At 35.1% G+C, this 17463-nt stretch overlaps 1 protein-coding gene across 3 annotated transcripts in view; it reads left to right on the forward strand.

Moving 5' to 3' along the window:
* The window catches only part of ZBTB10 (zinc finger and BTB domain containing 10), a 35114-nt gene extending 20994 nt beyond the window's left edge, over positions 1 to 14120 (forward strand). For 2 of the 3 annotated variants that reach the window (XM_059042426.2, XM_059042425.2), the window contains exons 3-6: positions 3697 to 3795; positions 8383 to 8559; positions 8756 to 8928; positions 9204 to 14120. In XM_059042426.2, the coding sequence (XP_058898409.2) occupies positions 3697 to 3795; positions 8383 to 8559; positions 8756 to 8928; positions 9204 to 9509 (755 nt within the window). In that variant the 3' untranslated portion in view covers positions 9510 to 14120. The remainder of the gene's footprint in view (positions 1 to 3696; positions 3796 to 8382; positions 8560 to 8755; positions 8929 to 9203) is intronic. The other variant, XM_067017172.1, reaches the window with a different exon arrangement.
* The last annotated feature ends 3343 nt before the right edge of the window (positions 14121 to 17463 follow it).

The following is a 17463-nucleotide window of genomic DNA, read 5'->3' on the forward strand; positions in this document are numbered from 1 at the left end:
GTGCATTCTAAGGAGGAAGTTGCTTTGAAGATAGACAAAAATGTATTACTTAAAGAATGACAGCTAATAACTAGGTACACTTAAGATTTTGGAGGTGCTTTTATTAAATAAAGAGGTTAATAAAGTGAAGGCTGGTTTGGCACAGAGTGTAGGTAGGTTTGTTTTTGTTCATTTAGCAGTAGATATCAGGTATCACTAGGAAAGTAAGTTTAAGATGTTTATACTTCTGTACTCTAATTTCCAACATTGCAGATTGTACTTTTTTTTTTTTTTTAATTGCCTGGTTAGTGCCAGGTTTCGTACTCATGTTGTCAGGAGGCAGTGTAATACAGTTAACAAACAGTGCAGCACTCTGCACTAGCTTTAGTTTCCTCTTAAAGGTTGAGGATAAGAATATTCTTAACTATATAAATATGTAGTGAAATTTAAATGAGATTGCATATACAAAAGGACTTTATGCATAAAACCTGTTTTTTTTCTCTTAGGGAGGGGGTCAGCTATTATCTGTTCACTGAAGAAAAAATACGTTTGTAAAAATAGAAGAAATTGCACGTGGCTTAGCATTTAGCTCTGATTATTTGAAGGGTATTACATAGTGTACATTTACCTCCTAGTATCTTATAAAACTAATGTTTTGATAGCTCTTCAGAAAAGGTCTTTTGTTGTTTGCAAAGAGGTCTCAGCCCTTTTTGCTAAGTTTACATTAAGAGAAAGATTTCCATAGGAAGTTCATGAATGTCACAAAAGCAAAGTATATTAGAGTTTATTTTTTAATCCTATACTTTTTTGAGAAAAAGATGATGACCAAGAGTTCCTGGTGAAGCAGAATATATATACATTTTTTAAAATTAATTAATTAATTTATTTTTGGCTGCACTGGGTCTTCATTGCAGCGAGTGGGCTTCTCATTGCGGTGGCTTCTTTTGTTGCAGAGCACAGGCTCTAGGCACATGGGCTTCAGTAGTTGTGGCTTACGGGCTCTAGAGCACAGGCTCAGTAGTTGTGGTTCATGGGCTTAGTTGCTCGGTGGCATGTGGGATCTTCCCCGGACCAGGGCTCAAACCTGTGTCCCCTGCATTGGCAGGTGGAGTCTTAACCACTGCACCATCAGGGAAGTCCCAGAATATATTCTTGTATCAAATCATTGGTTGGTTGCCTGGCTTCTATCTTACTCACATCAACTCAACTGATTAAAAATAAGTTGCTAGGTGGGTTGGCTGATTTTCAGGTAAGGTACAGCAGTGATATGACATATTGATTCCTAAGTTAAGCGTGGTTTTTGAAAGCTGTTGTCAACCTGGACGAGCTCATCTATTTTAAGATTTATTTTTGGTATCAAGAACCAAGTAGTTGGTACCTTTCAAATGGGTTTTAACATCTGTAGTATGGATATGATTTTGTTACTGTACACAGAAAGAATACATTTGCCATCTATTAAGTTATTAGGTTGAGGTATTCTGTATTAGTGTCCATGTAGCATTAAAGATCACAAATTAAATCCTAATACTTGAAAGCCTTGAACAAATCACTATAGAATATTACGTAAATAGAAACACCCTGTATTTACAAACCTGCTTGGCAGAATTTTAAGAAGTGCCCTCGGAACAGACTGTATACACTTTAGAATAATGACTTTTTTCAAAAGATGCTGGGAAAAGTAACATTTTTTAAATAATGATGTAAATTTTATTTTTTGATTATTGAAATACATTTAACTTTTCATAGGAAAGCAAAGCCACTAAATTTCAATTAATTAATTTTCAGTTAATTGATGTTTTAGTGTTATTATATACCAGAAAACTGAGAAATTATTGTTGGTTTTTTTTTGTTGTTGTTTTTCTGCACCACGAGGCTTTCAGGATCTTAGTTCACTGACCAGAGATTAAACCCAAGCCATGGCAGTGAAATTGCTGGATCCTAACTACTGGACTGCCAGGGAACTCTGGAGAAATTATTCTTCATAAGTTTAAATTAGTAACACAGGTTGCAAAGGACAGACTACTCAAGCCAACATTTAACAACATTTGTTGAAAAGCCTTTTTATTTGTCATGCATTGTGATAAATACTGGGAAAATAAAATCTAGATAGTATCCCTGCTCTCAAGGAACAGGAAAGGAGTCTGTGTCTATTTACTGTTTCTTCTGACTTCCAACCCATTTACTCTAGGCAGTAACCTCACGTTCTACTGTTCTAAGTTACAGAGAAAATAAAAGCCAATAGACATTTAGTCTTTAAGTGCCTGTCTTCAAACTTCTCTCTGTATATACTGATTGTCTTAACGCTTCTGGATCCCAGACTTCTTAGGAATCTTACAAAATTGATAATTCCTTCTTTTTGCAGTATTTCTTCAGTGTCTTCTCCCTTTCTTGGTGACTTATTCCTTTTAGTATTTAAATGTTTGTTTATTCCATCTTAAAAAAAACCCCAAACTCTTACCCTATGTCTCACTCTTGCCCTTTACAGCCATATTTCTCAGATTGTCTGTATTGTATCTCCAATTCATCTTCCATTCACAGCACAGGCCACTCTCACTCTTTCTACTTGCCAGCTGATCCACCAGTACCACTCTAAGATCACCAGGTGACCTCTAAGGTGCTCAGTATTTATTGAATGAAATGAAAGTAATGCATACTTCAGTCTCCATCTTGAATTGTTGGTAGTATAGGATGGTGATACCAAAGATGAGTCTTGAATGGGAGGTAGAGGAGAGATTGCCTATTAAAAGTGGCATTTGAAAAATGTCTCCTGAGACTTTGATTTGAGGAGTAGATAGTACCAGTGGGATGATGCTAGATTCATAAATAGAAACCTGAATATTAGGACCTTGTATTCTAAATTAAGGAGTTTGAAGATTATCCTAAAAACTGGTGAATTGATTTTAAGTAAAGAAGCAACATGTTTTATGTTGTTGGAAGACCTTTCTGGGGCTGTTGTGGGAAATGAAGAGTGAGCACTGAAGTTTGCAGCAGGGAGACCAAGAAACTGTTGAAGTAATTCACTAACTAATCCAAGAGAATAATGATGAGTGCCTGAATTAAGGCAACGATAGAGAAAAAGAAGAGATGGAACAGATTCAAGGGAAGTAACAGATTGGAACCCAAAGTACTATCTCATTAGTATGCCCTTTATGCTGCTTTTCCATATTTCAAGATTAACTCTTAGGAATTACCTCTTCTCTGAAGTCTTCCTTTACTAATCTAGTATTAATTGGTCTTTTCCACTTCTGAACCAGTACAGAAACAATGTTTTATACCTCTAGTGCTTAATACTAGCAGTAGCAGCTATCTTTTGGGTATCAGACACCTTAATTGTAACACTTGGCTTGCATTAACTAATTAAATTTCTTTATCAAATCTGTGATATAGGTAGATGTATATGAGGAAACTGAGGCACATGCTTGTACAAATGGAGCCAGGCTCTAAAGCTCATTCTTAATCCAATGTGCTGGTGTTCCTGTGGAGTGTGCACTTGTTCCCGTGGTTGAAAAACATGTCTTATGTATGCTTTTGTGCCTTGTAGCATTAGGCACATAGTAGCTATTCATATTTGTGCCTTGTAGCGTAAAGCACATAGTAGCTATTGCAGATAACCTCTATTTAGTCTGCATGAGAAACAATTCCAAGAAGAGAGTGGTGTTCTGGGTGATGGCTATTGTGTGGTTGTAAATAACAGATTATTCTGTATCTCCTTTTCAGATCTGGATGGTGCTCTACTCTCAGGGCCAGATTGTGATAGGAATGTGAATACAAATTTATTGGCTGAAGCCGGCTCCAGTCAAGATGGAGGTGATGCTGGTAGGTACAATAGAATTTTAGCAGGAGTACCTTTAAGAGGATTTGAAGATTGGGAGGTATTTGTGTATGTGTTTATTAAGGACCTACTGCAGTTTCTGTTCCTTAAAGGAAAGTATTAGAGGTATAAACACTTTCGGTCTGTGACACCTGTGTTGATTGTAGAATTTAGAAGTCTGGTAAATACAAATGGATAGGTATTCGTTTGTTTGAGGGAGTCATTTATTTAGAGTTGTTAAAACTTGTGGTTTGTGGCTTTCTGCTAGTGTATAGATGGAATAAGAATGGTAACTATCAGAATGGTTGACTAATGTATTTTAATTAGCTTTGATGTTAAATAATAGTGTGGTTGTTGATGACTATAGAAAGCGTTAATTCTAGATAGTGATATTTATAACAACTATTTTGGGGGAAGTGCACATGAATACAAAGAATCCATGAATATTCCAAAGAATAATATAGGTAAATTAAAAAGGGAGAAAGCTTTCTTAACAGAAGAATGCCAAGCTAATAAACATAGAAGAATGATAGAATTGGAAAAACACCTATTTTTCAATGTCCACGGGAAATAATTCAAGGTCATCATTGGATAGTAAGCCACCATTGATGGGCTTATCCCATGGTGACTGGGATAAGTTTGTTGTAATAGCATTTTACAGTTTTGTTGTAATAGCATTTTCGCGTGGTCTCAGTATCATACCACAGGTTACTTTTATTCCCAAAGGAGAAAAGATATCTCTACAATAAAGAGATCTGATGCACATGATCATAGCCAAGTGATTAAATTTAGTATGCCTTCTGGTATGATGCACTAGCTGGCACCATCACCTATGTCTTATAGTATACTTTCCAGAATGTTTCACTCGACTTTAATCATGAGGAGAAAAAAGGACAAATCTCTCCAAGTCCAGCATGTCCAGATTCTAAAATGTTAATGCCATGAAAGACAAGCAGAGGAACCACTAGGTCGAAGGAGACCAATGAGACCAACTTAAATGCATTTAGCATTATGTCAATCTTTTATTATATCATTGATCCAAAAAAAAAAAAAAAGAAAAATGAAGAGGCATTTTGGGGATAGTTGGAAAGGTGAATATGTAATCTGGGTTAAATGATAGTCTTAACAATTTTAAAAATTCTTGGATGTGATAAAGGCACTATGGTTTATATAGGAGGAAGTTCTAAAAGATGCATGCTGTGTTTAGGGGTGAAGTGATGAAGCATGCAAGCTGTTTTCAAATAGTACACAAAGGTATGTATATGTATACATGGAAAGCACATGTGACAAAACTAACATTTGTTGAAGATACATAAAGGGATATGAGATATTCAGTGACTCAGTTTCTGTAGCTTTGGAAATCTTTATAAACAATTGATGGGGATGGGGACAACTGTGGGGGTACTTTTACAGAAAACTCTTGGGGTTTTGAATATACAGTGTGCATGAACCAAAATTAAGCCATAATTCTGAAGAAACTGCCTTAAGGTGGTTTTCTCCTAACTGTTGAAAAGAATTTACAAAGATTTTGTAGTTAGCAGTTTACAGATTAGATGCATTGAATTTTGAACACTTGTCTCTTGTACAGAAAATCACAAATAGTGCCAAGAGTACTTTATTGCACTTGCTTTCTTGTTTTAGAAATCTGGTTCAAGAATGGGTTTATTTAGTTGGGCATGTGAATTCAGATGTAAAATTTAAATTTGTGCACATAAACATATTCAGTGGAGGACTGTCCATATAATTCATTTCATTCTCAAAAAGCAAATCCTTGATTTAGAGTCCTTTCTCTTTAGGGGACATTCTAATCCATTAATGAGTATTTTGGGGAATTCCCTGGCCTTCCAGTGGTTAGGATTCTGTGCTTCCACTGTAGGGAGCATGGGTTCAATCCCTGGTCAGGGAACTAAGATATCCTGCACGTTACACGGTGCAGCCAAAAAAAGAAAAAGAAAAAGAAGAAATAGTATTTTTGCACCTGAGATCCCTTGTGTTAAGGTTTTGACATTAAAAAAAAGTGCTTTCTTCTTAGTTTGCCATTATGGAATAATGCACCCAGAAGATTATTAAACAGTAAGCACAATTATAGAACTTAATGACCTTAATGATCCTTCAGTTTTATGAATTGCAAAGGAAATATCTTTTTCAGTTTTCATATGGGTGTTTTATCAGATTGTTTGAACATTAAATGTATCCTTCTTTGCAATCCAAAATAGTTACCTGAAATTTGCTGTTTGTGTGTTTATTTTTACTGTATATTTGTTTTCTAAATGCTTTGGCACAATCTTCTTGGGTGGGCGGGTACTGCCATGATACTAGTCAGTTGGTACTGCCAGTTCTGGGCATTTAAATTTTGGTTTGTTTGGGTTTTGGCTTTCTTTTGTTTTTGAAGTCTCCTGTTCTTTATTTGTGACAATTGTATTTTAATTTTCTGCATCCTCTAACTCCAAAGTATCCTTTTCCTCCCTCCCAGTCAAAGGCGCAATACCTTGGTTCAAGTTGCTCTTACACTTCCTAAAAGTAATTTGTACTAGTTATAAGAATTTGGAGAGATAAAAGAGGTTTGAGATGAAGGTTTCTTAATTTGAATTACCATTTTGTATTCCAGATATGGTTTTCTTGCCTGGACCATGGATGCTCTTTATTGTATCTTACTATAGGTCTAGAGAAACATTTCAAGTGTTAAAAATCTTCAATTCTGAATCTTGAGTTATCAATTCATCACTTGTTTTAGGGCTGCTCTCTTTGTTCTTATGCAGTGAATAATATTTTGTTGGATATTAGCATATCTAACATGATTTATGAGGTTAGTTTTCCAAGTTTTTTTTAGCAAGTAAAAAATAGTACACATTAGCACTTCGCTAGATACATTTATTCAACAAGTAATTGAATGGTGTATGTTTTGGACATTAGAAATACTGAGGTGAGTAACAGGCACAGTCCTTGCTCTTAGAGCTTACTTTGTTTTGTACTGATTTGGACAAGAGCTATGAATCATAAAACTCAAACTTTATGTAGAAATGTGAAACTGAAAATTGATGAACTTTCACAGGCTACTACTCCCAACCTTATCTCTGTCACACACACACATAGATATGGTGTCTCACTTTAGGATTCTGAAACTTTACCCCAAGCAGTATTACAGTTAAATTATATAATTATGGATTCAGAGGGCTTTCCTAACATTAAACAAAAAGTGGGTGAAGGTACTCCAAGTACAAAACAATTTACAATAGTAGTAATGAATTGCAATTTTTAAATACCTTAAGACCTTTTTGTGTTGTTGGGTATTGATACTTTCAAGTTTTCCTTAAGAGGGAAATCTTAAGTTCTTTTAATTTTTAAAAGAGGCAATGTATCTGGCAAGTAGATACAGGAAATTGAATTCTTAGAAAACTCATTTGGCAAGCATTCTTTTATAAAATCGTGTATATGGGAGGAAAATTATTAAATTGCTGCACAAGTGTGCTGTGCGTATATCCTAGAAAGCAGTGGTCTAGGCCAGGGAAGGAGTAAGTGCAAAGTGCAAAGGCCTTAAAGTGGGAGCCAACTTATCATGGTGGAACAGCACAGAGGCCAGTATGATTGGAATAGAGTAACCAAGGGAGTGGTTTGGAAACAAGGGCTAGATCAGGTAAGGCTTTGTAGTATATTGGAAGTCTTTGGCTTGTACTATGAGTAAGATGGTTAGTCCTTGCTCTGATTTAAAGTTTTCAAAGAATCTCTGGTTGCTGTGTTGAGAGTAACCTCTAGGGAGGCAGCACAGCGTGAGCTGGGAGACAAGCAGATGGCTATTGAAGATAATGCAGAGACAGCAGTTGATGGTCGATTGGAATAGGATGGCCATAGTTATGGGGAATTCTGGATACCTTCACGTTGCCAAAGGATTCCTGGATCCGAGGAATTACATACATATTCAAGATGGAATTAAATGCAGAGGAGATGATTCCTACTTTAGCTTGTCTGAAGATCCCCAGGCACAAATTCCCTAAGGCTCATTGAGTCTACTTTCCAGACTTTTATTTATTTAAGGATGACATTAGCGAGGTGTTGATGAACCCCCAGATATTCCCCATTACCTTGCATCAGTGTGTCTGAAACAACAAACACGGCTCTAATAATACAAGAACTTTACATTTGTAATTGCCCTATATTTATATTCTTCATCCTTAGCCCATTCCTTCTCTACTGATAGGAGACTATCCCATTCCACAGCTGGGTTTCCCATTCCACAGCTGATACTGGTCTTAAGTGATAGTATAGTTAGAAACAGCAGCTATTAAAAGGGTAGTTTCATGTGGGCTCCACATACCATTAAATAGTATTTTTATTTTACTGAATTTATTTTTCTGTGGTTGAATTGTATTTTAAACTTTAGTTTGTTTTCTATTCTAATAGCCTGCCAACCAGGATATTATAAATTGGGATAATAAGGTATGAGGCCACCTCAGTTTTAGACTAAAATGTAGAGTTTTTAATTCAGCTATTTTATATTAAGCTGTTCTATCATAAAATGTAGATTTTTTTAATTCTAATAAGAGACAGATCTTAATTACCATCAGTACATCAGGATCACTTTCCAATTGTTTTAGGTCCTTCACATGATTTCAAGTACGGCCTGATGCCTGGCCCTTCAAGCGATTTCAAGTATGGATTGCTACCAGGTACTTCAAATGATTTCAAGTATGGATTGATACCAGGTGCTTCTAACGATTTCAAGTATGGATTATTGCCTGAATCTTGGCCAAAACAAGAAACTTGGGAAAATGGCAAGTATTAGTCAAACATCTGTAGAATTCTTAATACTTTTTATCAATTAAAAGCTTCCACATTCTGGGTTCTAAAAAACTCAGATAGTAGTAGCCCTATAATAATCCCTGTTCTCAGGAATAGACAAGCTTTTGATAGCAGATTTTCTGTTTAGTATATAATAAGTGCTTTTTGTTTGTTTTTTAATTCTCAAAGGTGAATCATCTCTAATCATGAACAAGTTAAAATGCCCTCATTGTAGCTATGTAGCCAAATACAGACGAACACTAAAAAGGCATTTGCTCATTCATACGGGAGTCAGATCATTTAGCTGTGATATTTGTGGGAAACTGTTTACTCGCAGAGAACATGTAAAAAGACATTCCCTGGTAAGTAACTTTAAATGTAAATGATCTTTGAGATAAACTATATTTGTGTCAGTAAAGCTTAAGATATTTTAACACTATTACCTGCAAATTTAAGGAAGGTAGATTATTAAATACATTGCTTTAAACAATGAGTGTGATTTATGAACCAGTACTGAACTTCATACAGAAAGATGATGTATTAACTCATTGTTAAATGGGAGGTTTAATTTGAATGGTTCAAATGTATTATATTGTTTGTACTATCCTTACATTGGATTTTCCCCCCCTTCAATTAGGTGCATAAAAAGGATAAAAAATACAAATGTATGGTGTGTAAGAAGATCTTCATGTTAGCAGCCAGTGTTGGAATAAGACATGGATCTCGACGCTATGGTGTTTGTGTAGACTGTGCAGATAAATCACAACCAGGAGGGCAAGAAGGTGTAGATCAGGGACAGGATACAGATTTCCCTCGGGATGAAGAATATGAGGGGAACGGAGGTGGAGAAGCTGATGAAGAGCTGGCTGATGATGGAGAAGATCAGAATGATGCATCTCGATGGGATGAATCCGGAGATGTTTGTATGTCTCTCGATGACTAACTGACCTACTATACTCCTCAAGGATGCTGCATTTGGACATAATATGAATCAACAATTTGAACTGTTGAACTTGAAGGCTTGCAAAATATGGTACATGCTGGATGGTAGTTATGTTGCTGTGAAAACTGTAGGGTCAAAGCCTTATAGCAAAAAAAAATTTTTTTTATATTTGCACAGGACTGTACAGCAGACAACCTTGTGGTTGGATTACATGGAGTCCACACATCTTCAGTCAGTTATCAAAGTAAAAATATTTTTTATTTATAGGATATACAGTAACTATTTGGGTCCTATGGAAATATAGTACCTTTTCTTAAAAAGCTTACATTCATGTGCCACTTTTAACATGAATTAAGAAAATCCATTATTAAGAGTACAGTGACAGCTGACCTAATTACTCTGTCCATCAAACCACTCAGGCTAGTTTGTACTAGTAGAGTTTTGTTTCTATTTTTATTTTTATTAATTTTATTTTTTTTAATACAGATTTTCAGTGAGGGGCCTTTTCAACCCCATTGGTTCTACTTTTCTGTATTTTCCATTTTAATTTGCTTCATAACTTAAACCAAGTCTCTTCTAGTCTAAGGTATTATTTCTCAATTTTGTGCTGATGGGCATGTTTATAAGAACTGGAGAGGTAATTTATTGGAATGAACTAACTGACTTCCTCCATTCCCCTTTTCCTTTTTGACATGAATTATACTACTTTACAAATGAAGAATGATGTTGCAAAGTACCCTGGTGAGGTTGACAAATACCACTAAAATGATTATGATTTAGAAGTAACTTTCTCCTGCTGCTCTAATCTGATAAATGGTTACTATATGACATTTTCTGACAAGGCATTCGGTTTTGGGTATCTGTTACTTTGGCACTACTCTTGTTTGCTTTTTATTTTTGCCAGTGTACTATACCTCAGTCCTATTTGAAAAGACAAATCTAATCGAAAGAAAAGTCATAGATAAAATGATTTGTTTTATAATTTATCCTCCATGTCCAGTTTTGGTTAGCTTGTTATGCAATATAAGTGAAATATCAGGTTTTTACTCCTGTGCCCTTTTTATCATTAAAATTAACACAAAAAGTGCATTCTCTTTTGTTTCATACTTACTGGGGTATTCAGTGTTTGAAATTATAGATAATTTAGTTAATTTATTTTTCACTTCCTCAAAGTCACTACATCTTGATATATAGTCTTTGTAGTAGTTACCATGATTCAACAATCTGCAGAAATCTTACAAATAAAGCGTTGAGAGGCTTTACAGTTTTTATTCTGTTAACTAAATTCTTCAGGGTACAAGGGGGGTGATGTGTTAAGTTGAAATTGCCAGACTTACTTAGCCTGATGACAGATGAATTAGCTGATTGACTCACAGCAGCATTTCACATAATTGATATTAACATGCACAACATTAATCAGGAACATATTGTATATTATATAAGATGGAGGGATATCATATTTTCAGCTTTCTTTTAAATAGAAATTGAGTATATTTTCCTATTTTATATCAGGTAACTAAATTATGCTAGTCGTGTGGAAAAAATTGCAAAGTACACTTTGACAGACATAATCCTTTTGGTGCTCCATCCATCAAAGTTGAAAAGATGATAGGTTTTTTAAGAGACAGGCTTTCTTATTGTCTCTGATTTCAGTAGAAAAATGGTTTAACGTTAGACACTGATGCTTCTGCTTGGATAAATCAAAGAAAGATAAAGTACAGTTACGTGGTTAGATGCATCATTTGTCACCTAAACTTTATCATAGTTTCTACAAAACTGAAAAACTGACATGAATAGTTTTGGTTTGACTTTTGTTTAAGACTGAAGAGTACATCTTTTTCTCAATGTTCTAGACAAATGAGTAAAATGTAATTCTGGTTGGGTCCAAAGTAGACGTTAGTTGGGCAAAGATACTATGAATGGAAAAGTATTTTAAACGTAAAATGTTCTGCTTTGTGAATATGTAAGTATAGTATAAAGATTTCTTTCATCCCATTTATCCCTCTCCTTTAAAATAAACCATAGTTTACAATTGGTAGATCTGTCTATATATAAATATATATTAAAGAGAAAAGATATATATCTAAAAATCACCTAAGTCTGCTTTATTAGATTCACTTAAGTGAACTACAGTTCACTTATTGCATAGAAACTGGACTTGGCTTTACATTCTTAATGTACTTTTACTTTTCCTTAAGATATGAATTTACTCTCTTTAAACTGAATTTTCTTTTACTACTTAAATCATTTATGTATATCTGGTAAATTATGACCAAATTTTTGTTAGATTGCATACAGTAAATTGAAATACACTCTTGGTACACTACGGGATTGTTGTGCTTTTGTTTTGGTTTTAGTTGGAAACAAGGTTTGATGTAGATGGCTTGTTACTGTTAATTTAAAATATTCTATAATTATTGTCCATTACCTTTTATGTTGTGTTGTGACAGATTTGGCTATATTTTTAGTCAACTGAAATATACTTTAAGAGTTTGTTTTTAGAAAGGTAATCCAAAGGAAACATGTTTATACTCTTGAATATATTAGCCTCAGCCTATATAAAAATTTCGTCTTTAAAGTAAACATTTTACCAGAAACAGAATTGACAGATTTTTCTACTTGCTGACTGCCTAACTTATTTTGTTTCATGATCTCAAGGGGACTGCCTTTTCCCTTCCAGATCTTTTTAAAAAAAATAGTTTAGTACTAAGGTATACTACTGGATGTTTCTATTTTTTTAAGTATATTCTTTTTCTGACTTACAGTACAATTTCAGGAAGTTGATAGATACTAAGAAATTACGATTGGTCTCAGAGAGGTAACAATGGAATACTCAAAATTTTGTCTGTGGAGCCCTGGTGGAATTATGTGTTACACATTTGCTGAATTTTTCTCTTGTAACTTATATTTTAAATGAAAAATATTTTAGAGCTTTTATTTAATGAAGGGGAAGAGTATAAACTGTTCATTTCCTATTCATTTTGTAGTAACAGACCCTCATAAATCAAGATCATGTATTCTTGAGTCTCAGAGACAGTTACTTCATATGGTCCCTGATTTTTCATTGTTATTGGCCCTCATTTTTCATATTCACTAGATATTTTGCTAAATTTTAGCACCATAGCAATTAAGAGCTAAAAAAAAATTATAGGAAGGGGAAACTGAACAGTAATGAGTAGCTTTGAAATTTGGGGGGAAAACATGAGCTGGTTTTTGGTAGAGCCATCCTGATGAAGGAAGAGTGAGATGAATGAGTTAATTCATGTAAAGCGCTTAGAACACTGCTTGGTGCATAATAGGGGCATGACACATCTTAGTTGTTTAATAATACATGGAAACTAAGAGGAAAAGAAGTGGGGAAAAGGGTGGAGAATAGGGAGAAAATAGGGAATGAAAAGATTGGGGCTTAGAAATTTGTAGTAATACAGTGTGCTGTAAAAGGCCTGAAGATGACTGGAGTAGTACAATAGGGGAAAGTGTGATGGAAGATGGGTCTTAAAAATCATAAAATTTAAAACCAGTAAGTTTTATTTATGTTTTTAGGATGTTAACATAGGATGAAAAAATTATTTTTCTGAATAATTCCAAAAGCTAGCATTTTTTTAAGTGCCTGCACGTGCCATGCGCTTTACATTATCTTATCAAATTCCCTATAAGTAGGTGCTATTGTCTCCATTTTATAGAAGAGGAAAGGCTCCATTGAAATTTGCTTAATTTAATTTGACTAATGTAACACAGTTACTAAGTGGTAGAGCTGGATTTTGACAGGGGGTTAAAACTAGGGGGTTTTATTGCCCCAACTTTTGTAGGATTTTAGCTCTTTAAAGAGGTCTATGGAGACATCTTTTCCCTGTAAAACAGCTGTTAGCAATTTGAATGTCTAATCCTTCCTCCCCCAAATATCCTTAATACTCTTTCCTCCTAGTACAGCAATTGTTGTATCACATGATTATAAACAGGATACCCAACCTCAGTGTAGCACATGCTGTTAATTGGCTATAGCATTTTCATTTTTAAAAGGATGATTTTTAACTGAAGAACTAGATGTGAACCCCAGTTTTTGTGCCGTTCAGTCACCCGGATCCTTAAACTTAACTATGGTACATAATATACATGCTTAGAACTAACAGGTGTTTTTTCTTAGTCACTTTAGGGTTTTAAATGGAAAGTTTTTTTTTTTTTCTTGCTGTATCCCTACTTTCAAGTGAAGTTGAACCGTTCAAGGTAGTTTAAAATGTATTAGGGATAAGCACACTTTAAAAGGTGTTTTCTAGCCCTGAATTTTAAGACATTGGGTACTTAAAATTTGGAATATGCTGGCTATTGAGAACAAAATTTGGGGTTTAGGAGAGGGGATGGTTGAGGCCATTATGAAATGGGAGAATCAGCATTTTAAACACTGTAAACATAAAAGAACACTTTCTTCTGCCTGCTGTTTGTAAAAGCTCTTTGGGAAGATCTTTTACGAAGACCAATTTTTTAATGTAATTTACCTACCTAGTATAAGTGTCCTAAGACATGTATGTAAACTTCCACAACTGTCTTGTCTGTGTATTTAGAAAATACACAAGAATCTTTATCAAACCTAAAAATATAAACTTGTGAGCACTGAACTGCTTCTGGCTTTGTGAATTTTGTTGACTCTGACATTCAGATTTCTTTGCTTTTAACATATACTAATTTAGACTAATTGGGGTCGGGGAACACCTTTGTAAAATTTGACTTATGTATAATTCAGATACCTTTGTACTTAAGGTTTACAAGTTTGAATTGTAGAATATTAAGGGTTTTTTTGTTTGTCTCTTTTTATGTGAAGTGCATAAAAGACCCAAACTACCTCCTAGTAATGCTTGGAGAGCTGCTTTAATTAATAGCAGTGATTTGTAATCAGCATGTTGTCTTTCATCTTTATTACTTTTTTTGAATTCTCTACAGGTTGTAGAAAATATTGAAATATTCCTCCTAAAATGTACATACTTTTGGAATTGGGTTGAAAAGCAAAGGTGAAATACTTTATCTCATATTTGCTGCATACTAGTGGATTATTGGATTATAAGTAAATATATAAATTTCAAGTCTTTGAAACTTTTTAATAATACAGAAAAAACATACTTTTAAAAGGTTTTTGTGGTAGTGGTATTAGTAATAGCCCAAAGGAAATCATAGAATGACTAGATATCCAGACTTTTGATTATTATTATAGTGTGTGTGTGTGTGTGCGTGTGCGTGCGTGCGTGTGTGCGTGTGTGTGTGTGTGTGTGTGTGTGTGTGTGTGTGCGCGCGCGCGTGCGCGGAGCACAGGCTCCGGACGCGCAGGCGCAGCGGCCACAGCTCACACGGGCCCAGCCGCTCCGCGGCACGTGGGATCCTCCCGGACCGGGGCACGAGCCCGCGTCCCCCGCACCGGCAGGCGGACCCCCAACCACTGCGCCACCAGGGAAGCCCACGACTTTTAATTATTAAAGAAATGAGTTTTGATTTAGTTTGGAAAACAGCGAATTACTGGGTGGGATGCCTGTATTGCATATAATTCTTAGTATCTTTAAACTTTTAAAAGAACTGTCATGTGGCAGAATTAGATATATTCTAATGGTTTATATAGATAGACTCTCTACGGTTCCAAGGGATTAGGATTGGAACTGCTCAGAATGCTCACGGTTAAAAAGCAGTTTTTAATAAATAAAGATGAAGTGGGATTACTCCAGGAAAAAACCAAACCCCCTCACCACTGGAGATGTCCTAAATAAAATGAAAGATTACCTGAGAAGCATTTTGACTAAGGCAGTATTGACCAAAAATTTCTATTTCAAGGTGGAGTTTTTTGTTGTAAGGGTTTTTTGACCATTGTAGTTACCAACTTTTTGTTTTGCTTAGAATGTTGATAAAATTTTGTGTAAATATCTCATGAAGGATATTTTGACACCAGAATGAACACAGTTGAAACTTAGAAAATCATGTTTAGCTTTATGGAAGAAATTGTTACTTGAGCTTTTTTCTTTTTCACTACAAGTCATCACAGACCAATGTTTGGAAGCTGGTGTAGGAAATTCAGTTATTGGATCTATAGTTAGATAAGAAAATTAGAGGTCCTTCAGATCTTAGTCTATGTCCTAAGTGAATTTTGAACTAAGGGAAATTTAAAAGTGGGACTACAGGAAATCTATTCAGTTAATTAAAATGAATAAAAAATAGGCTCCATAGTTGCATGGTGCCTTACATGCTGTTAATACTACCTTCTGAATGTTTTTTCTTTTTTCCAATAGAATGTTTGGCAATAAGAAAATACTAATTTTCCACACATAATTAGGTCTGTTTTAGAGTCTTAGTGAAAGACATGCAAAAGACAGCCTTCTTGACACATGTCCCAACAGCTTTGATAGGACAGTATATAAAATGGTCTCAATAATTGTAGAATTTTTTTTAACATTTGGGAAAACTTCCACATTAGATAGAGACTACAAATTATATTCAGATAAAATCCCTGGAACATAGTCTGAGCTCGAAATTATTTCCTAAGTGAATGATTATTTAAAGACCTCAACATTTTTAAGGCTTTTGCCTGCTAGTATCTCATGGCATGTAGCTCTCCAGCTAATTTCGTTTAGAAGTGGTTTCTGTTGTGCCATGCATAGGGATCACACTGAGCCCCCAGGGCCCTTTATCCCAACACCCACCACCGTAGGTGTCCATACCCAAAGGCACAATGACCAAACCCAACCTTTGGCTAATACTACCATGGACATCTCAATGCAAGTAGTCTCCTGTGATTCCTTTTTAACCTACACCATCTCCATAACAAGTGACAAGATTAAGTGTCAGCCACTTGCTGCAAAATCTTAATGACTGGCACAGCCACCACTAACATCTAAATGTCTAATATTCAGTATATATAAGGAAGGTGTGAAAAAACTAGGAAGAAAACCCTATTGGAGTTTATTCCTTCATGTAGTGTAGACTGCAGCAATGCATCGATGAAGATATTTGGATCTGATGTTTTAGTTTACTGATACGAATTTTTCGTATTTGTGAAGAGGAATGTTGGGTGTTGCATTTACATTTTACCATATGAAAGACAAATGTGTTTATTTGTACCATGTTCTTATATCATCCACTTGGATTTTGGTAGCACCTAGATTCCGAAACTGAGATGGTGGTATTTACATAAGAGACATGAGTGATTCTCCAAAGCAAGTTTTACCACACTAAATTTTCAAGTAATTGCCACTTAAAACAATTAGCTCATTCCAAAGAATGGCAATTATAGGAATTGGGTCAGTGTCCAAGAGTTACTAACCCAGGGTCTTATACTTCTCATCTATGGCAAAGGAAATGAGAAGAAATTATTTTAAGAATTACTTTAGTCCTAGGTAAACAGCTAGAGTTTTATATATATATGTAGGTATAGTTTTTCTTTGATTTGCTGCTTCCTTAAAAGATTTTATTATTTCATAGGCTTAAGGGTGTTTATTAGAATCCTACCGTAGACTTCAGGCAGTTACTTTTGAGCCATTAATCATCCTAAACTTTTGCCCTATTTGTGCCTTTTGAAGGTCACTGACTCTTTAGCACCCTAGTCTATTTGCTGGCCCTTCTTTGTTACTACTGGTGACTTACGCGACACTCAAAATGTAAGCTCCCATTTCAGTCAATGGACTCGTTTCCTCTTTGGTCATACATGTGTTTGGCAGATGTACTGAATACCAATTTGTGAGAAAAGTGCCCTGTGATGGATAATGGGATGGTCACAGCGTATATTCTGTTCTCTATTCTACAAGACATTTGCGATGGGAAAAGATGCAAAGTTAGACAATCAGGGAACTTTATCAAAGAGGCCTTTCATTTCAGCAATTTTAAAAAGTTAGTGATTGAGAGGTGTGGAATGAAAATTTATAAAACAGTGCAGATTAAATTAGTAATGCATACACAGCACTTTGCTTTGTCCCTCTTCAATGTA

This window comes from Kogia breviceps, chromosome 17 (assembly GCF_026419965.1).
Source record: "Kogia breviceps isolate mKogBre1 chromosome 17, mKogBre1 haplotype 1, whole genome shotgun sequence".
Taxonomy (NCBI): domain Eukaryota; kingdom Metazoa; phylum Chordata; class Mammalia; order Artiodactyla; family Physeteridae; genus Kogia; species Kogia breviceps.